Source organism: Pongo abelii, chromosome 18 (genome assembly GCF_028885655.2).
Source record: "Pongo abelii isolate AG06213 chromosome 18, NHGRI_mPonAbe1-v2.0_pri, whole genome shotgun sequence".
NCBI classification, from domain to species: Eukaryota; Metazoa; Chordata; class Mammalia; order Primates; family Hominidae; genus Pongo; species Pongo abelii.
Window position 1 is genome coordinate 57,466,713 of NC_072003.2, and position 21,796 is coordinate 57,488,508.

The window sequence follows — 21,796 nt, forward strand, 5'->3', positions numbered from 1 at the left end:
CCAGGACTGGGGGTTAACCAAGCCTATGCCCACTGTACACGTCATTCAGCCGCTTCCACCAGGCAAACACTTGGAAGTGTCTATACATCACGTCACAACTCATTCCCTAAATGAAAGCCACGAGGTAATCTTGGCTCCCTTCACTCTGCAGAGCTCCTAACCTAATTGGTCTCTCCCAACTTGGGAAGATGGGGCAGGAAGGCAACGCTCTGAGCCAATCCAGAGGGGCGAGCAAAGCACCCGTCCTGAAGGCCTAGAGGGTGCCCCCTGTGCCCCGCGGCTCCCCAGCACCTGCTTCCCGTTTCACATCTTGAAGGTAGAGAGTGCCTGTTTTAAAAATCTGGACGTCTTTAAAAAATTTCCTTCCACCACCTCATCTCAGAAAACCTAAAAGGCAGGGCATTTTAATAGCTCCAAAGGACAGCTGTTGACTTCCCACCCCAGTGGAAACCCAGAAGTGTGAGGAAGGGCTGCTCCCTCACTTCCACCCGGCGTCGATCCCTGGACCCCACACTTCTCCCCGAGTAAAAAAGCATTCCTTGGGGAAAAGGGGTGCGCAAAGCGGGGAGAAAGGGACGAAACGGGGGTAAAGGAGAGAGAAGAGGAACATGAGGACATGTGCGAGAGCTTCCCTGTGAGCCCGCGGAGGGGTCGGCGGGAGACACCACCCGGCCCGAGTGCGGTTCGCAGGGGGTGGCCTGGCGGGGGCAGGGGTCAGCGGGCCCGGCGGGGGGCGGCGGCGGCTTTACCCCCAGCTTGGGACGTGAGCCTCGTAGTCCCAGTACTCGCGGCTCCTCAGGCTGTTCACCTCGGCGTAGACCCGGGCCCTGCTGCCCGCGGCCGGGCCAGGCATGGCGGGCGGGACCGGGGGGCGGCGCGGGGCGCAGAGGGTGGCGGCGGCGGCGCGGCGGGGGACGCGGGGCGGCGGGCGGAGGAGGCAGCGGGCCGCCGGGCACTGGAGGAGGAGGAGGAGGAGCGCGGCGGCGGGCGGCCGCGCCAGGCCGGGCCCGCGGGGGCGGGCGGGCTGGGGGCGCGGGGGGCGCCGGCCGAGCCGGCCGGGCCCTGGAGCGGCCGGTGGGGCGGCGGGGCGGGCGGCGCTCGCGCTCCGCGGCGGTCTCCGCTCGGCTCGCGGCCCCCAGGAGGCGGCGGCGGCGGCACCGGCAGCGGCAGCCACCGGCCGGGAAAGGGGCAGCGGCGGCGGCAGCGGAGAAGAAGGAGGAGAGGAGGAGGAGGCGGAGGAAACCCGGAAAAGGGGCCGCGCTCACTGGGAGCGGCCGCCGCCCGGCCTGGGGCCGCCCAGGCTCACAGCGCCCCCTGGAGCGCGGGGGGACCCGCCGGGCGGTGCCGGCCCCGCCCTGGCCCCGCCCCGGCACGCCCCACCGCCTACCTCGCGCCCTCCGCCACCCTCGCCCTCCCGCCCGCCACAGGTCGGACTGTCCAAATCGCCTCACCCTCGGGCTGGCCTGACTTCATGCCACAGGAGCCCCCCTTCCACTGGCCGTTGCCCTAGAGCCCTCGCCCGCGAGTCCCGACTCTTTCACTGTCCTTGGAGACCCTACCCCCAGCCCTGCACTCACCCAGCTTTTACCCACCCAACACCTCCCATACTGACCCTATTCTGACCCTCCTGTCACCCAAACTGTCAAGTCCCTCCCCAGGGCCTCACTCAAACCTCAGAACCTCCCCCACCTCAATACTTCTCCCTTCCCCCGAGACATACCCCTCTCCCTCTCTGGACCCTGCCCTGTTAGGGTAGACTCCTCAGTCCCCAAGGCTTCCTACCCCCGTCATTCAGAGTCCTCCTCACAAAACCTTTCTACACTTCTCCCAAATGCCCTTCCAGAGCCTTCCCTGAATATCCACTTTAGTCACTTGGTTAAGCTGGCGTTGGCCAGGTTGTGCTACTGCAAAGTTACAATTTTTCCCTTTGTGATTAATAAGTCATTTGTGGGGAGAGACTTTGAGAGTGTAAATCTCTGGTTTGCGTTTAGGAGGAGGGAGAGCAGGAGAATTGCAAATCCGACCTGAAGGGACAGGCTGGGGTTGGGGATGTACCGAGAGTAGGCGGTCAGCTGAGCTGGCCTGGCTTCCAGTGCTGCCTGCAGCCCTGAACACCCTTCTCCTTTGATCTTCTAGGCCTTTATTCTGTCTTCCTTTCCCATCCCTCATCCTTTGTCGACAGCACCTCTGCACCCAGTACAGGTTGCTTTCATTCCAGTCCTTTTTCACATTCTGTTTTCTGGATGAAACCCTGGGCTTTCCTCCTTGACACAGCTAAGAGCACAGTCTGTGGAGTCAGATCTATCCAGCGCTGCTACTTAGAAGCTGTGTGACCTTAGGGCAATTACGCAACCTCTCTGTGTCACAGATGCTACAGCATAAAACCAGTAATAACACTCACTTCACAGGGCTGCAAGGAGAATTAAACAAGGTAAACCATGTGAAACACTTAGGATGGTGTTCACTATTAAGATACTATGTGTTCAATATGATTATTCCCAGGCCCAGGGCCTTTCTCTGATCATTCGTCCCTCCCTGAGACCACCGTGCATCCATCTTTTGGTTCCTTCCATCCTCCAAGCTTAACTAGGAGCCACCCCTGACTCCTCCACGCCACCTTCCCAAGGGCAACTCCTTTTTCCTATTCAAATTTCACCTTTTTCTTTATTAGTAGTATTTTTTTAGAAATAGGGTGTCTCTATATTGCCCAGGCTGGAGTGTGGTGGCTATTCACAGGCGTGATCCCACTACTGATCCACACGGGAGTTTTGACGTGCTGTTTGCCACCTGGCAACCGTGGTCCCCCAGCCCCAGGAGGTCATCATAGTTGATGCCAAACTTAGTGTGGACACCTGATTGGCATTGCGTACTACAGCCCAGAACTCCTGGGCTCAAACGATCTTCCCACCTCAGCCTCCCGAGGATTTGGGACTACAGGCATGCCCCCAGCTCAAGTCTCACCTTAAAGATCACTTTCTCTAGAGTTGATACTTCTTTATCTCAGCACCCTATCCACATCCTTCATAAAACTGCATATCTTGTCATTATTTGTTTCCTGGTTTATTGTCTGTCCCCTCCCTTGTAAAAACAGCACAAGAGCAAGGACAGAGTGTGGGCGCTCACCACTGACTCTCCCAGCATTTGCCGCAGTCAGAGATCTTCAGTGAATACAGTGCTACCCCACAGATGACTTAGGAATTACCAAGGGGAAGCGAGGTCACCACCTTACCCATGGTCCAAACTTCTCATCAGTAGGGAACCAACTGATCCTCTGATGTGATGCACTGAGAAGGGACACCTTCCCCATGTGGTACTCCTGCCAAAACATTTAACCTGAATCTAATAATAAGGACACCATCAGAAAATCCAAGCTGGGCGACATTCTGCCAAACAGCTAGCCTGGGTTCTTCAAAAATGTCAATGTCACTAGGAGAAACAAAACCAAACGAAACCCTGGATTCGTATTCTTGATTACTGAAGACTGAGAGATATAACTAGATGAAGTGTATGATTCTGAATTAGAGTCTGGATTTTTTTTAAAGTAGAAAGGAAAGGAGGGAAAGAGAAAGAATACAGCTCATATTGGGCTGGTGCAAAAGTTATTGAAATTCAATTGAAAGTAATGGCGAAAACCACAATTACTTTTGCACCAACCTAATAGAAGGGTACTGCAGGGGAAATTTGAATATAGGATGTATATTACACAATGTTAATGTATATTACACAATGTTATATTGTATCAATGTTAAATTTTGTGAGTATGATCATTGTATTTAGTTATGCAGGAGAATCCCATAATTTTAGGAGTTAAATGCCAAGTGTGTAGAGATGAAGAATCAATATTTGCAACTTAGTCTCAAATTGTTCTCCAGAAAAATGTGGGTTTCTGAGGGCATAAGGATGCATAGACTGAGGAGGAACTGGGGGAAAATTTTGATAATTAGTGGATGTAGTTGAAGAGTAGATGAGCTTGCAACTTTTTGGTACAGTTTGAAAATTTTCAAAATAAAAACTAGAAAAAAAAATTAATGGAAAAAGTGGACTTTGGAATTTAATTCCTGAACCTGCAAACCTTTCTAAATCTCTTTCACTCTAGAAGACATAAATATCCTCAAGCTCTTAATGCAGCTTTAGGATTTGTTTCTGACAAGTCCCTGTGAACTAGACCAGACCAGAGATTCTTAATTCCAGTCCTTGGATGAATTTCCCGAGTTCTGGGAACCCCTGACACAATATGCAGAATTTGTGGGTTTATGTGTGTGTGTGTGTGTGTGTGTGTGTGTGAGCATGTGCGTGTGTGTGTGTGTCCATTCTTTCCTTAGCATATATCAGATTCTCAAAGGAGGCCATGACCCAAAAATGATTCCAAACCACTGGTTTAACTACTATGTCCAACCTCGGCTGGGGCCTCATTCCTCACCTCCACCCTCGCCCACCTCTGACCTCACCCACCCTCCGTGCACCTTCCTCTCATCCCTCAGCATGTAGCCCACACCCATCTCACATAACCAGCTCCCACACCTGCAGGATGCCTGAGGATTCACCCACACACCACTCTGGTGCAACACACTCCTGGATTTGGCTGACGCCATACTAACTTAGCCCTAAAACCTGCAGTCGGTCCACCCATGGCCAAATGGAATGTTTCTGTATTTTGTTGGGTGGTTGGGTGGGCACCCCATAGAATTGGCAGAGACCCCTGCCTCTCATTTCTTTGCCCATCCGCCATGAAACTGGCTTGGCTTGAGTTAAGGTGGGCTATTGGAAATGGTACTCATGCAACCCTCACTGAAGGAGTCTCACTTGGATATGAAGAGGGATAGGGTGGTGACTCTGCGGGGGAGGTGCCAGGCAGGGAGGGTCCGTGAATTAGAAGTGACTTCCCCTCATTACTCTGTGTGTGCAGTTTGAGGGTGAGTATAATTCAGTGGTGCAACAAAAGGGAATGAAAGAGGGTATTTTGAATCAAATAACTCAACACTTTCATACCACCTCCAATGCCCCCAAATTCTATCCAAACACCAAAAATCCAAAAAACAAAAGCACATTTTAAAATCCCACTGAAGGCCACCTATCTTCACAAGCCTACTTTCAAAACATTTGAGAAGTTTATAGGCTTTTATCCTGCATTGATACTTCTCAAGAACTTAGCCTAAAAAAAAATGAAAATTATGAACAAATAATTATTAATCGTGATGGCAATTTGTGTGTTCATCACACACATAATGATTCTACATCATTGAATCCTGCCAAAACTGTACGTGGCTAAAAATCATTGAATTTAGACTTCAAATGGATGGATTTATCTTATGTGAATTTTATCTCAACATAGCTGTTTTTAGAAATCTATGAGGTTGGAGCTCTTGTAAGGGTCCCCTTTGTGCAGAGGAGGAAACCAAGACTCCAATGACAATGATCAACTGAGGCAGAGCCTGGATTTGAGCTCTGATCTTTCTGACCACCAAGTCACTTTCCTTAACCCTTTTCTGATTCCGTATGTCCTGCAAAGGCCCACAGACATTCCGCATGATAATCATTATCTTTAATCATGAAAATGTAAAATGATGTAATTATCACAAGCTGGGGGACCAGCTAAATAAATTGTGATACATTCTCTACAGTGAAATATTAGGCATTACTAAAAAGCGTGATTATGAGGAATTTTTAGCAATGGAAAAATTCTAGGATACAAGATTTTTAAATAGGAGAGCTGGGTGTGGTGGTTCATGCCTGTAATCCCAGCACTTTGGGAGGCCGAGGTGGGAGGATCTCTTGAGGCCAGGAGTTTGAAACCAGCCTGGGCAACATTGAGAGACCCCATCTCTACAATAAAATTTAAAAAATGAGCTGGGCATGTTGGTGCAAGCCTATAGTCTTAGCTACTCAGGAGGCTGAAACAGGTGGATTGTTTGAGCCCAGGAGTTCGAGGCTGCAGTGAGCTATGGTCATGCCATTGCACTCCAGCCTGAATCACAGAGCAAGCTCCTGTCTCCAAAAATAAATAGATAAATAAATAAGTGTTAAAAATTTGTGGGCAGGTGTGGTGGTTCACGCCTGTAATCCCAGCACTTTGGGAGGCTGAGATGGGTGGATCACCTGAGGCCAACATGGTGAAACCCCATCTCTATTAAAAATACAAAAAATTAGCTGGGCATGGTGGAAGCATGCCTGTAACCACAGCTACTTGGGAGGCTGAGGCAGAAGAATCGCTTGAACCCAGGAGGCGGAGGTTGCAGTGAGCTGAGATTGCACCATTGCACTCCAGCCTGGGCCACAAGAGTGAAACTCCGTCTCAAAAAAAAAAATTGTACAGGTAATTGTGGTAAGCAGAATAATGTCCTTCCCCTACCTCAAAGATACACACTTATGGCTGGGCACAGTGGCTCATGCCTGTAATCCCAGCACTTTGGGATGCTGAGGTGGGTGGATCACCTGAAGTCAGGAGTTCGAGACCAGCCTGGACAACATAGTGAAACCCTGTCTCTACTAAAAATACAAAAATTTGCTGAGTGTGGTGGCATGCACCTATAATTCCAGCTACTTGGGAAGCTGAGGCAGGAGAATTGTTTGAACCTGGGAGGTGGAGGTTGTAGTGAGCCAAGATTGTGCCATTGCACTCCAGCCTGGGAGACAGAATGAGGCTCCATTTCAAAAAAAAAAAAAAAAAAAGATGTACATTTACTCTTCCCCAGAATCTGTAAATATGTTACCTTACATGGAAAAACAAACTTTGCAGATGTGCTTAAATTAAGGATTTTGAGATAGAAAATCGTCACGGAGCATCCAGGTTGATTTAATACACTCACGAGGGTCCCCATAAAGTGAAAGAGAGAGGCGGGATGTCAGAGAAGTAGATGTGTTGATGAAGCGGTGGTCAGAATGATGTGATTGCTGGCTTTGAAGATGGAAGGGGGGTGGTGCCAAGAAACATAGACCACCTCTAGAAGCTGAAAAAGGCAAGAAAACGGATTCTCCCGTAGAGGAGCACTGTAGCCCTGCCAACACTTTGATTGTAGTCCAACGAGACCCGTTTGGAATAAATTTGTGTTGCTTAAAGCCGCTAAGTTTGTGGCAATTTGCTACAGCAGCAATGGGAAACTCCTGCAGTAGTGCGTGGTTAATAACAAAGACTGTCTCCTTTGATGAAAACTTTACTCAGGCTCCTGAGTCCTTTATAATAAGCTTGATCTTGGACTTCCCTCTCGTCCTTGTTGAATCTACTTTGAGCAAGAATGCTGTTAATCGGTTGAGCAACAAATCACTACCTTTGCCATCTGATCACCTTCGATATCCTATTACCCTGGCCTGCCTTCAGCAATAACTCTATCAAGTCAATTTAGCCAGAAACCCCTTGTCCCTGATGTATCCTCTTAGTAACTTTCTGTCCACTGACCCCGACTCTGTTCCTTAGTTATAAATGCCTACCTGTTCTTGTTGGAGTAGCTGTTGAGTATGGTCTCTGTCACTCACTGCAAAACTCCTTGCAGTGGTCCCTATACCTGTCGCCATGACCCTCATTTGGATAAAGTCTGCCTTACCCTCTTTAACAAAAGTGCCATGAATAATTTTTTCTTAAAAATTAATATTTTTCAAGAAATTCAAGAGTCAGTCAGGTAAAAAGTGAAACTTGTCCTTCTTTGCCTTCCACATTTCCACAGTTTGGTTTGTATCCTTCCAGGCCTTTTTCTATGCAATAAGAATAGATGATACAACCTATTATTTTGTTTTGCTTTGCTTTGTTTCAAAGCAGGACACCAGTGCATACCTATAGTTTTTTTGCTTGTTTGTGTGTTTTGTTTGTTTGTTTGTTTTTTGAGACGGAGTCTTGTTCTGTTGCCCAGGCTGGAGTGCAATGGCACAATCTTGGCTCACTGCAACCTCCGCCTCCCGGGTTTAAGCGAGTCTCCTGCCTCAGTCTCCCAAGTAGCTGGGACTACAGGAGCCTGCCACCATCCGCGGCTAATTTTTGTATTTTTAGTAGAGACAGGGTTTTCACCACATTGGCCAGGCTGGTCTTGAACTCCTGACCTCAGGTGATCTGCCAGCCTCAGCCTCCCAAAGTGCTGGAATTACAGGCCTGAGCCACCGCGCCCAGCCTATACCTACACTTAGATAAAATTTCAGGTATGTAACAAATGCATACGAAAAGAACTGGAAGGAAATGCATTACATGCTTTGGGGTCTTGGAAGCATAGATTTTACTTTCATAATTGGGGGGAAACAAACCAAGGTTTTCAGGCTGTTGACCATCCTAACCCTCCCCTCAATAACTTGTGGGTTAATGGGGGCTTTACACCAGCTAGGAAAGGACAGAGGGTAGGGACGTAGGGTCTTGAGTTCTCTCTGTAATCCAAGGAGTTTATGGGGAATTGCTAAGAGAAAAACTTTAGACAAATTAAATTTAGCAGAGTTTAATGGAGGAAAGAACGATTCTAGAATCAGGGAGCCCTTAGAACCAGAATAGGTATAGAGAACTCTGACCTGACCGTGGTCAGGCAACATTTATGGACAGAAAACAAATGAGGTACACAAGCAGTTGGGTTGGTTGCAGCTCAGCTCTTGCCTTATTTGAACGTGGTCTGATCAGTGGGGCGCCTGTGATTGACTGAAGCTTGGCTGCTGTGATTGGCTGAGACTCAGCTGTTTGTTACAATAGTAGACTCCTAAGTTAGGATTTCAGTCGGTTTATCTACAAAGTAGGTTGCAGTTCATTATATAAAGACTCAAGTACGGAGATGTCCGCAGGCCAAATTTAGTTTAATTTACTAGAGTGCTGGACTCTTACCTTTGGGTTTCTCTGAGGCACCAGACAGGTGAATAAAATATATATATTAAGGCCAAATTGGCTGCACTCCCCCAGGGTACATGTGCACGTAAATTCCTTAGGAATATCACTTTCTTATTCTTTTTTGTCCTAGTCATCCTTACTGTGTGACCCACTCTGTCCTCCAACCAGAGAATGCCCCTGAGGGGGATGGTGGGAATGTGCCAGAGCCTGTCCTGGGCAACAGAGCCAGAGGAATGGGAATTTTCTGCTGGTGCTCCTGTGGGGGACCCCTCTTATTCAGTCTTGCCTGGCTGGAGAAAAGGGCACATTTTAGCACTCCTGCCCACCCCCCACCCCTGCAATGAAACTCAGTGAACTGAAACTCTAATATTCTCAGGGAAGGATGAATTAATCTCTTTAGACTAAAATTTAACTAACAGCTATTGCAAAGGGATTTAAATCTTAAACAGGAAAAGAAGTAAGAAGTCTGGTGAATGCAGCCTTAATCCTGGAGTTTCAAGAGATACAAAAGTGGAGGGGCTACTTTGAAGGGCAAACAGTACTTTCCTGATGGACACACCCACTTCTGCCTGGTTGGAGTGGGCATTTGGAGGGGTGTGGGCTGACGCTGCAGTGACAGTCTCCCATAGACCCTGGCAAAGCCATCAAACTTCAAAAACACTCATCATTTTCCTGCCAAACTGCTCTTCCATAATATCTCTTTATTTTATTTATGTATTTATCTATCTATTTATTTTTATGAGACAGGATCTTGCTCTGTCACCCAGGCTGGAGTGCAGTAGCTCGATCATGGCTCACTGCAGCCTCAATCTCCCAGACTCAAGTGATCCTCCCACCTCAGCCTCCCAAGTAACTGAGACTACAGGTGCACATCATCATGCCCAGCCAATTTATGCAGAGACAGTTTTGCCATGTTGCCCGGGCTGGTCTCAAACTCCTGGGCTCAAGTGATCCTCCTGCTTTGGCCTCCCAAAGTGCTGGTATTATAAGCATGAGCCTCTGCACCCGGCCCACAGTATCTCTTATCCCAACCAAATTTCCCAGAATCACCAACAGCTCCCACATCCCCCCCCACCACTCCCCAACCCCAACCAAGTGCAACTGGCTTCCTCTCCAGATGGCCACTCCCATCTACACTCTTGTCTGGGTGCCCACAGCCTTTGTCCTGAGTTAAGCCAGCTCCTCCCTGGATTTTCCCCCAGGGGTCTTTCCTACAGTGATCTCTGGGCTTTTAGACTCAGCACACACTAACCCAGAGGTCCTCAACCTAGGTCAGTAGTGAGAACTCAGTGGGTTCATAAATTCAGACACAAAAAAATTACGTCATTATTCACCAACCTCTAAATAAAATTTAGCATTTCCTCTCTCCCATTATGGATATAGTAAAAAAAAAAATACAATACAAAACAAAACATGGCAGTATTAGCAGTACCTGTGACTTTGTCACCAGTGGAAATCAGACATGTGCTAGTCACATTACAGTTGCTGTTATTTTGAAGCAGGAAAATTTGCTCCCCAGAAAGGCTAGCTGCTCTGATTGTTGCAGGCAAAAAAAATGTGGAGGACTCCTCTTGAGTTTGGACTTTTCCTCCTGTGTTCCAGCCCGTACTCTTCCTCCCCTTAGGCCTTCTGTTCAGAAGACTCTGAGCCTGGGATTTGGTGACATTTAATATCCCCCAACAGACACTAGCTTCTCTATCCTGAAGAAAAACTAAATGAAACTAAACGAAGTTGCACATGCAAGCTCTACTTTTTGTTTTAGGAAGCACACCATTCTGGATGCTTGTAGAAGTCTTCCTGTTTGACTAGAGGATGACATGGAAACCTCGGATCCTAGTCCTGCCTGTTCCCAAGCCAGGGAGGAAACTCCCAGCCGAATAAAGCCACTTTCTTTAACCCAGTGTCTGAGGGGTTTTGTCCGCGGCTCATCCTGCTACATTAGTGATGGGCCCTTTGTCAGCTCTGATGCCCACAAGAGCACAGAGTATAGCAGAAGTTCCCATGGATGATCAGAAAACACAATCAATCCCAAGAAGATCAAAACTCTACACGCCTAAGGTATGATCAATCCCTCCATAGAGAAAGTGGAAGAGACAGAGATGACAGTAGAGAAAGACAATTAGGAAAAGACGGCAGTGGTTGCCACCACATTGGACATCAGTGTCATTGAGAGATTCATCTTTCAGTGAAGCAGGAGCTTGTCCTGATTGGCAGAATTGTGTCATTCTGTCAACACCTATACATTATGACCATCTAATCCTTAGGGTCTATCCTAGTTTGTCATTTGCCTAAATAATGTCCTTTAGAGGAGGGGTCCCTAACCCCAGGGCTGTGGATCGGTACCAGTCCATGGCCTGTTAGGAACCAGGCTGCACAGCAGGAGGTGAGCGGTAGGTGAGCAAACATTACCACCTAAGTTCCGCCTCCTGTTAGATCATGGTGCATTAGATTCTCATAGGAACTCGAACCCTACTGTGAACCGCACATGCAAGGGATCTAGGTTGCATGCTCCTTATGGGATTTTTTTTTTTTTTGAGATGGAGTCTCACTCTGTCATCCAGGCTGGAGTGCAGTGGCGTGATCTCAGCTCACCGCAACCTCCGCCTCCCAGGTTCAAGCGATTCTGCTGCCTCAGCCTCTTGAGTAGCTGGGATTACAGGTGTGCACCACCACCCTCAGCCAATTTTTGTATTATTAGTAGAAACGGGGTTTCACCATGTTGGCCAGGCTGGTCTCGAACTCCTGACCTCAGGTGATCCACCCACCTCGGCCTCCCAAAGTGCTGAGATTATAGGCATGAGTTACCATGCCCAGCCTTCTTAAGGGAATCTAACTAATGCCTGATGATCTGAGGTGGAACAGTTTCATCCCCAAATCATCCCCCCACCCCCAAATTGTCTTCTACAAACCCAGTCCCTGGTGCCAAAAAGGTTGGGGACCACTGCTTTGGAGCAAAAAGATCCCCTTAGTAACCACATGCACCATTTAGTGGTCATTTTTTAAAATCTCTTTTCATTTATGACAGCTTTTTAGTGTCTTTTTGAGGATTATTTGTGAGTTATTTTGTGATATATTCCTGAATGGGGTTATCTGATGTTTCTTCATAATTAGATTCAGATTATGCATCTCTGGCAGAAATATCACAGAAATAAAGCTGTGTTCTTCTCATTGCATCCTACCAGGTGGCATACAGTTTTCTTGGTCCCATTACTGAAGATATTAACTTCAATTAGTTGATTATCAGGGTAGTGTATGCCAGATTTCTTTACTGTAAAGTGACTCTTTTTATGTTTTTTTTTTTTTTTTTAACAGAGTCTCGTACTGTCACCCGGGCTGGAGTGCAGTGGTGCGATCTCAGCTCACTGCAACCTCCGCCTCCCAGGTTCAAGCAATTCTCCTGCCTCAGCCTCTCAAGTAGCTGGGATTACAGGTGCCTGCCACCACACCCAGCTAATTTTTTTTGTATTTTTAGTAGAGACGGGGTTTCACCATGTTGGCCAGGCTGGTCTCGAACTCCTCACCTTGTGATCCGCCCTCCTCGGCCTTCCACAGTGCTGGGATTACAGGCGTGAGCCACTGTGCCTGGCCCTTTTATGTTTTTAATGAACACATATTTGGGACTGAGGTATTTTCTTTGTTTAATTTTTTTTTATTAAAAAAATTCTGACTACAAAGACCTAGAAAAGAAGGGTTAAGGCATTTTGAAAACTATGTAATTATCCTAGTCCTCATCAAACTTTCTGTTTAATTATTTATATTATTGGTTTTTTGTTGTTGTTGTTTCCTTTTTATTTTTTTTGAGATGGAGTCTTGCTCTGTCGCCCAGGCTGGAGTGCAGTGGCGCAATCTCGGCTCACTGCAAGCTCTGCCTCCTGGATTCACACCATTCTCCTACCTCAGCCTCCCAAGTAGCTGGGACTACAGGTGCCTGCCACCACACCTGATTAATTTTTTTGTATTTTTTTAGTAGAGACGGGGTTTCACCGTGTTAGCCAGGATGGTCTCAATCTCCTGACCTCGTGATCCGCCTGCCTTGGCCTCCCAAAGTGTGGGATTACAGGCGTGAGCCACAGCACCCAGCCTTTTGTTTGTTTTTTGAGACAGAGACTTGTTCTGTTGCCCAGCCTGGAGTGCAGTGACACGATCACTGTTCACTACAGCCTTGACCTCCCAAGCTCAAGCGATCCTCCCACCTCAGCCTCCCAAGTAGCTGGAACCACAGGCGCTTGCCACTATGCCCGGCTAAATTTTAAAAAATTGTTTGTAGCTATGGGGGTCTTTGTATGTTGCACAGGCTGGTCTTGAACTCCTGGGCTCAAGTAATCCACCCACCTTGTCCTCCCAAAGTGCTGGGATTGCAGAGGTGAGCCACCAGGCCCAGCAGTTATTTATATTATTATGGACTCATGGATGCCTATTTTATTCAATGAGTTATAATCCATTATTATCATGAGTTATTTTGATGCTCAAATCATTTCTATTTGCTGGTGGGAGCCCTTTCCAACTGGTTCCTGAATCCATTTTACCTGTCCTATCGTCCTCTGATCGCTTTCTTGTTTTTGGCACAAAATTTGCTCCTGGTTCATCTTGTACTTTTCCTGTTCCAGCCCTGGAATCAACCATTGCTCAAAGGGATCCTGATTCCTTTTAGTGGAGACTAGTGTTTAGAAGCCAACATCAGGGCATGAGTGTGCTCATTGTTATTGAACTATTGCTGCTCCCAGGCTGAGCTAGAGAATATATGTATGTATACATTCAATAACATACACACGCAGACACACATTTATACATCTATTTATTTCTGTATTTGTGTATATTGAAAACTATGAGTACATTTCATGCCTCCAATTCCAATCTAACACCATAGAACTCATTCTAGTTTTCTTCCTTTCTATATTTGTAACCCTCTTTTCTGACAGTGAGCAAGCTGGCAATACAGGACTCTTTGAGATGGAGGAGGCAGTGTTAAGAAAGGTCTCTCTGAGAAGGTGACATTTAAGCTGAGACTTGAAGAAGTGAAGGCATCAGCAAGGCAGATTCTGGGGGAAGAATGTTCTAGGGAGAACACGATAGTAATTGCAATGGCCCTGCAAGAAGCATGCTGGTGTGTTGGAGGAACAGGAGGTGTCCTGTGGCTGAGCCAGTAGGCAAATAATGTCAGCCAGGTAAGAGGGATGGTTCAAGTAGCACCCTATTGTGAGGACTACAGTAGTGATCAAGATAGGAAGCCATTGGCACATGTTGAATGCAGGAGAGATATTGCTTTATAAAAGATTGCTCTAACTGCAAATGTGGAAGCAGAGTCACCAGCCGGGAGACCTGCAGGAAACCAGGAAAGTGAGGAGGATGGTTGGGAAGGTGGTGAGAAATGCTCAGATTCGGGAATCATATTTTAGGGGAAGCTAACAAGATGTGGCATGTGGGGTTTGAGAGGTAGGTGGTGGCACATGGTGCTATATAAGTGTTTGTTAAATAAATAAAATAGAAAAATTGTATGCAAAGCACTTAGCACAATGTGTGACATATAATAAATGAATCATTACCACTGTCCATTGATGAATGAAGATGAAAACCTTCCCTGAGCCCCATTGACCCAATTCTGGCCCCATCTTGGCATCCTGAAATGTCACCTCTTGAGCATTGCTGCCCCTTTTCTACCAGAGCTCCCTCATATCCTGTTCCCACCCTTCCCAATGACTCAAAACTCCCACTTCCTCTGAGTCCTGTCCCTGCAGGGTGTGGGTTGGCATCTGATAAGCTAATTCACAATAAGGTATGGACTTCTTGCAAGATACTTACCCCTCCCAGAAGGATTCACATTTTTAAAAGGTGGCAACTTATTTACTTACCTCTGGGAATGTGGTGGAATCTCTGACAGTATGGCAGGGTGGTGAAGGAGGTCATTTTGTTTTGGGCAGGCCTCAAATGACATAGGGAGGTCTCGGACCTCCTCGAGGGGGCCCAGCCCAGGGCCAGGCTGCATTCCTCTGTCTCCTGCCTCATGTTACAAACCGTGGCACTTACTGCTGCTATTTACTGCAAGAACTTGATCCTGATGTGGCCAAAAGAGCATCATTCTAGATTCTCTCCCCATGGTGGGCAGGGCTTGGTGTAGCGGCCGTACCCCTTTGAGACCCCCCACCTGTGGGATGGCTCAGAAAGGCAGTCTTCACTCATTGATCAGACTTAATCCATGAATGGAAATTTATAACCTGATGCCACGGTGCTGGGTACCTCTGATTGTGTGCAAAATTGGTGTCTGTGCAAGATTGGTTTAAGAAGCAAGGCCACAAAACCACAATGAGATATCACTTCTAGCCCACTAGGATGGCTGTAATAAAAAAGATAGATAGTAACAAGTGTTAACAAGATGTGGAGAAATTAGAACCCTTATACATTCAGGGCTGGTGGGGATGCAAAATGGTGCAGCCACTTTGGAAAACAGCTTGGTAGTTCCTAGAAAGGTTAAACACAGTTACCACATGGGCCAGAAACTTCACCCTAGGTATATTATACTCAAGAGAAATTAAAACTTAAGTCCCCTCCAAAACTTGTAATTTATGTTTATAGCAGGATTTTTCAAAATAGCCAAAGAGTGAAAACAACTCATATGCCCATCAACTAATTAATGGATACGTAAAACCTGGTATATCTATCCTCTAGACTATTACATGACAATAAAAAGGAATGAAGTACTGATCCATTCTATGACATGGATGAACCTTGAAAATATTGTGCTAAGTGAAAGAAACCAGACACAAAAGGCCCACATGTTGTATGGTTCCATTTATACAGAATGGACAGAATAGACAAATCCACAGGGACAGAATGTGGATTATAGGTTGCTGCGGACTGGGCAGAAATGGGGACTGACTGTATTGGGTATAGAGTTTCTTTTTAGGGTGATGAATATGTTTTAAAACTGATTGTGCAACTCTGTGAATATACTTAAAAAAACCCATTGAATTGTACACTTTGGTATGTGAATTATATCTCCATAAAAGTTATACATTCATAAAAATGAAAGCAAGAAGGGAAGAAGGAAGAAAGGAAGGCAGGGAGGGAGACAGAGGGGGAGAGAAGGAAGAAGGTAGGAGGAAGAAAGGAAAGAACACGAAGGAGGAAGGAGGGGCCAGTGTGGTGGCTCACACCTGTAATCTCAGCACTTGGAGGCTGAGGCGGGCAGATCACTTGAGGTCAGGAGTTCAAGACCAGCCTGGCCAACATGGTGAAACCCCATCTCTACTAAACATACAAAAATCAGCTGGGTGTTGGGGTATGCACCTGTAATCCCAGCTATTCTGGAGGCTGAGGCATGAGAATTGCTTGAACCCAGGAGGCAGAGGTTGTGGTGAGCTGAGATTGTGCCACTGCACTACAGCCTGGGTGACAGAGCCACAGTCCACCAAAAAAAAAAAAAAAGAAAGAAGGACGGAGGGGAGTGAGGGGAGGGAGGGAAGAATGAAGGAGGAAGAAAAGAAAGGAAGGGAGAGGAGGAAGAAAGGGAGGGAGGAAATGAGGGAAGAGGGGAAGAAAGAAGGAAGGAAAAAGGGAAGGATAGAGAAAAGAAAGATAGGAAGGAAGGGAGTTAGGGAGGAAAGAAAAGGTGGAAGGGAAGGAGGGAAGGAGAGAAGGAAGGGAGGGAGGGAGGAAGGGAGGGAAGGAAAGGAAAGGTGGGAGGGAGAGAGAAATGAAAAGGAGGGAAGGAAAGAAGGAAGGAAGGAAAGCAAAACGAAGGAAGGAAGGAAGGCCATATGGAAGAGGAAGCCAGGCCAGGTGCAGTAACTAATTGGAAATACCCAGGTCCCTGGGGACTGGTCTCACCTTCTTAGAGTGTGGGTAGAGGAGAGGAAAATGAGAGATGACAAGGAACCACAGAAATCTTGTCCACTTTCCCTTAGGGAAATACTGTGCAGAATGTGCTTGGGGAACTAGGGGATATTGAGAAAAATGATCCCAAACGTGGCAAATAAGGCAAGAAGAAGACTGCGTGTTGCTTCAGTGCATGCTGGGCATTGCTTAACAGACCACTCCTGGATTGTTTCATAATCTGAGGGACGTACCTTTGTTGGACTTCAACTTTACTGTTGACTGGGGCCCAGATTCTATAAAGTTATGTGCTAATTTGTAGAATTTTGTTTGATAGAGATGCAAATGATTTTTGTCTAGCAGAAAAGAGAACCCCAAAGATTACTGTTTTATTTGCCCTGTTGGCTATTAATCAGTTTTGTCTCTAACCTAACAAACTGATTTTAGTGTGTCTTTCTTGATGGACTATATAACCCTTTTCCCTCTAATTCTCTTTTGCACTAATCTTTACCATCCTGCTGGGTCCCCCATTAACAAGTTATATATATCTTGGGTGCATACTTACTTATATAACAGTTGCATTTTTAATGTTCTTAAAGTTATACTTTGAAAGGGAACAGGAGTTATTTGCTGTATTTCAAAAATGATACCAATAATCATGCCTGTAATTCCAGCACTTTGGGAGGCCGAGGCAGGTGGATCACTTGAGGTCAGCAGTTCAAGACCAGCCTGGCCAACATGATGAAACCCTGTCTCTACTAAAAATACAAAACTTGGCCGGGCATGGTGGCAGGCGCCTGTAATCCCAGCTACTTGGGAGACTGAGGCAGGAGAATCACATGAACCTGGGACGTGGAGGTCACAGTGAGCCAAGATTACGCCACTGCACTCTAGCCTGGACGACAGAGTGCGACTATGTCTCAAAAAAAAGATACCAATAAGTGATGGCCTTAATCACCATAGACACCAGAACTTGAGCTATAAGGTGGAGACACCTGGATGCACAAATGAGAAGGGATTGCAAAGTACTCTGGGAACTTAAAGCAGGGGGAGACATTACAATGTTAGGACCTGGAGAAGAAGGGTTTTCCTTAAAATTTTATACAAATGTGTGTGTGTGTGTATACATGGATGCTTACATTCTACACAGAAGAAGAGAGAGAAAAAAACTAAAAGGCTACAAAAATAATCACATAGCCAGGTGCGGTGGCATGTGCCTATAGTCTCAGCTACTTGAGAGGCTGAGGTGGGAGGACTGCTTGAGGCCAGGAGTTTGAGGTTATAGTGTGCCATGATCGTGCTTGTGAATAGCCACTGCCCTTCAGCTTGGGCAACATGGAAAGACCCCATCTCTTAAAAAACAGGAATAATGGGGCCGGGAGCGGTGGTTCACGCCTGTAATCTCAGCACTTTGGGAGGCCAAGGAGGGCAGACGACCTGAGGTCAGGAGTTCAAGACCAGTCTGGCCAACATGGTGAAACTCTGTCTCTACTAAAAATACAAACATTAGCTGCGTGTGGTGGCGGGCACCTGTAATCCTAGCTACTCGGGAGGCTGAGGCAGGAGAATTGCTTGAATCTGGGAGGCTGAGGTTGCAGTGAGCCAAGATTGTGCCATTGCACTCCAGCCTGGGTGACAAGAGTGAAACTCTGTCTAAAAAAAAAAAAACAAGAATAATGACCAAAATTATGTTATCAGTGGTTATCTCAAGGGGGTTTAAGGACATTTTAAAGTTTTCTTCCCTGAGCTTGTCTGTATCTTCCAATTTTCCACAATAAATATGTATTACATTTGAGTTTTTTGACATTCTTTGAAAGAAAGCCACCAAATAAATTTGACAGGAAACAAAACTCAAGAGTAAGTTAAGAGAAATGAACCCCTTATCTGAGCGCACAGAGGAATAGAGTGCTGAGAAAGTATGTTCTCCCCAATTAATAAATAACTAGTTGTGACAGAAACACAAGAAGTAAAAACTGGGTTTTTACTAACTGCATTGTAGATTGCTAAGAGGTCTTCAGATCAGTTTATAGCAGTGGTTTTCAATAGGGGGTGATTTGTTTCCCTGGGGCACATTAAGCAATGAATCGAGACATTTTTTATTGTCACCAATGGGAAAGTGGTGGGTATCTACTGGTGGAGGCCATGATGTACTAAACTTCCTGTAATGCACGGGACAGCTTCTGCAACAAAGAATTATCTGGTCCAAAATGTCAACAGTGCCACAGTTGAGAAATCATGGTTTATAGGAAAAAAGCCAAAGGGAAAAAATCAGAATCTGAGGTGTCCACACTATAACTCTAATTATGTAAATACAGAGGCAAAGATATGATTAAAACTATGTGCAACCCATTCCCACCCACCAAATCCTGCTCCTTGACAGCAGAGATGCCTGCCCTGCTGTCATCCCCACCCACTGGGGGATAAGGAATGATGAACGGGTATTTTTTTCTTTTTTCTCTCCTCTGGAATAGGATTTCTGTCCCTACCTTGGAACATTATGCAGCTTTCATAAAGAATAAGATAAATCTGTATATGCTGACATTGAAAGATGTCCAGAATATATTAAGTGAAAAAAAGCGAATTGTCCAATGATATGTACACAGCACAATCCATTTTTGTAAACGTAAACTGTACAAAGGTGTATGAATACTCACATGTGTAGGGAAGCATCATTGCAGCAATCTACACTGGGGGAAAAATGGAAAACATCGCACTTTCACTTCATAGATTGAAGGCATTCATTTTTGTCTGCCCCCTCCCAAAGCCCAACCAAAATCAGAGTCAATGAACTAAAAAGGTATAAATTCACAAAAGAAACAAAATGAAGCAGAGCCAGGAAAATAGCAGATGAGAGTTTTGTTTTTGGGTTTTTTTTTTTGAGACGGAGTCTCTCTCTGTCGCCCAGGCTGGAGTGCAGTGACACGATCTCGTCTCACTGCAAGCTCCGCCTCCCGGATTCACGCCATTCTCCTGTCTCAGCCTCCCGAGTAGCTGGGACTACAGGTGCCCACCACCATGCCCAGCTAATTTTTTGTATTTTTAGTAGAGACGGGGTTTCACCATGTTAGCCAGGATGGTCTTGATCTCCTGACCTCATGATCCGCCCTCCTTGGCCTCCCAAAGTGCTGGGATTACAGGCGTAAGCCACCGTGCCTGGCCGCAGATGAGCGTTTTAAACAAATTTTTGGAAGGTGGAAAGCAGGTGAGTTTGGTAGAGCTGAAAATGCCTGCAGAAGGAAATGTCAACCAGCAGTCAGTGTACCTGTTAGCCTGTAGTCTTTGCATGGAGAAGTGTCTTCCTTTCCTCTAGATGCTTGACACCCATCTAGTGGGAAAGTGATATAATATGCTGTTCCTCCCACCCTTTACTGCTACCTGCTGGAACATTATCATAATAAGTCGACAAAGCAAAAATGTTTACAAGGTGAATGGCACCCCTAAGATATGGTTCCACCATGTGCTGCCCAACCTGCACACCTGTACAAGGGGTCTCCCCACAAGAAATAGAAAGATCTATGGACTAAAACCCCAAATGCCAGAAATTTAGTCAGAATGATGTGTTGGAGGTTGTTATGATTTAAATGTGTCCCCCAAAGACCTTGTGTTGGAAACTTAATCCCCAGTGCAACAGTGTTGGGAGGTGGGGTCTAATCAGAGGTGATTAGGTTATGAGGACTCTCTGCTCTTATGAATGGATTGTGTTATTGTCACAGGGGTGGGTTCATTACTACAAAAGTGAGCTTGTTGTAAAATCTAGTTTGTCCCCCTCTTGCTCTCATACTGTCTTGCCTTTTCGCCTTCTGTCACGGATGATGGTGCCCAAAGGCCCTCACTAGATGCTTGCACCATGCTCTTGGACTTCCCAGCCTCCAGAACTGTGAGCTAAATACATTTATTTTCTTTATGAATTACCAAGTCTATAGTATTCTGCTTTTGCAATACAAAATGGACTAAGACAGAGGTGGAATGGGCTTGAAAACAGAAGTATGACTAGGAATGCCATATAAGAGGTGGTGAGACCACTGTGGAGATTGTTTTCCAGAGTTAGCCACTACAAATATCTCCCATTCCACATGCTATTCCACAGTGTGACTGTGACATTCCTCCTCTTGAGAGATATAGTCTAGGTCCCCTCCCCTTGAGTTGAGGTAGGCTCAATTCAACTGACTCATTTATAACAATAGAATTCAGTGGAAGTGGTGGTGCATAATTTCCAAGGCTGGAACTCTCGTGCTAAAACTATAAACCTCCATGTGAACAGTTTGACTGCCCTGACACTGCCATACTGTAAGGAAGCTTAAAATAGCTCATATGGAGGAACCACATGGAGAAGACCTGAAACTTCAGAGAAAGAGAGATAGATGCTTTGCCAGTGGCATGCTAATCCAGCTTCAATCATTGTTTGGCTGCAACAGCATGAGAGATCCAAAACTAGAACCACCCAGCTGAGCCCTTCCCAAATTCTTCAGCCACAGAAAGTATGAGACAGTAGAATCAGTGTTTTTATTTTAATTAGTTTGGGGTGATTTTTTGCATAGCAATTATAGCTGGAATAACCACTTGGATCCCCTTTCAAATCTGGGGCAGCCGGGCAACTACCCCTTCCTGACCTTGCCAGAAATTTGTTCTACAGAAAAATGAGACTTAAGGACACTAGAGGCTGGGTGCAGTGGCTCATGCCTGTAATCCCAACACTTTGGGAAGCCAAGGCGGGTGGATCACTTGAGGTCAGGAGTTTGAGACCAGCCTGGTCAACATGGTGAAACCCCATCTCTACTAAAAATACAAAAAATTAGCCAGGCGTGGTGGCAGGCACCTGTAATCCCAGCTACCTGTGAGGCTGAGGCAAGAGAATCACTTGAACCTGGGAGGTAGAGGTTGCAGTGAGCCGATATGGTGCCATTGCACTCCAGCCTGAGCAACAAGAGAGAAACGTCATCTCAAAAAAATAAGACACTAGACATGGAAGAAGGGAGGGGGGACACTATTCTAAAAACGGGGATGATATGTGAAAGTCTGTGTGAACCCTAGCCCTTCCTTGGCTCTAAGGATGCTGCCAGCCAGGCACATATCCTTCCTCAGCAGGAGACTGGAGAATTATCACTAGAGAAGACTCAGAATATTAGCCTAGATATTATGGGCCAAGTTAAGTTCCCCACATAGAAGCAGGTGTGTGCCTTTTTAAAAAGTTAGATCTCC

The 21,796-nt window shown here is 46.3% G+C and overlaps 1 protein-coding gene and 1 long non-coding RNA gene across 4 annotated transcripts in view; one reads left to right on the plus strand and one right to left on the minus strand.

Moving 5' to 3' along the window:
- The window catches only part of CSNK2A2 (casein kinase 2 alpha 2), a 40,395-nt gene extending 39,171 nt beyond the window's left edge, over positions 1-1,224 (minus strand). The window contains exon 1 of one of the 3 annotated variants that reach the window (XM_009250764.3): positions 750-1,224. In XM_009250764.3, the coding sequence (XP_009249039.2) occupies positions 750-853 (104 nt within the window). In that variant the 5' untranslated portion in view covers positions 854-1,224. The remainder of the gene's footprint in view (positions 1-749) is intronic. The other 2 variants (XM_063717316.1, XM_054533992.2) reach the window with 2 other exon arrangements.
- LOC129050816 (uncharacterized) lies at positions 102-10,684 on the plus strand. The gene is made up of 2 exons (XR_008514638.1): positions 102-316; positions 10,551-10,684. It is a non-coding gene; the product is annotated as an uncharacterized LOC129050816 (long non-coding RNA).
- Positions 10,685-21,796: the final 11,112 nt, after the last annotated feature.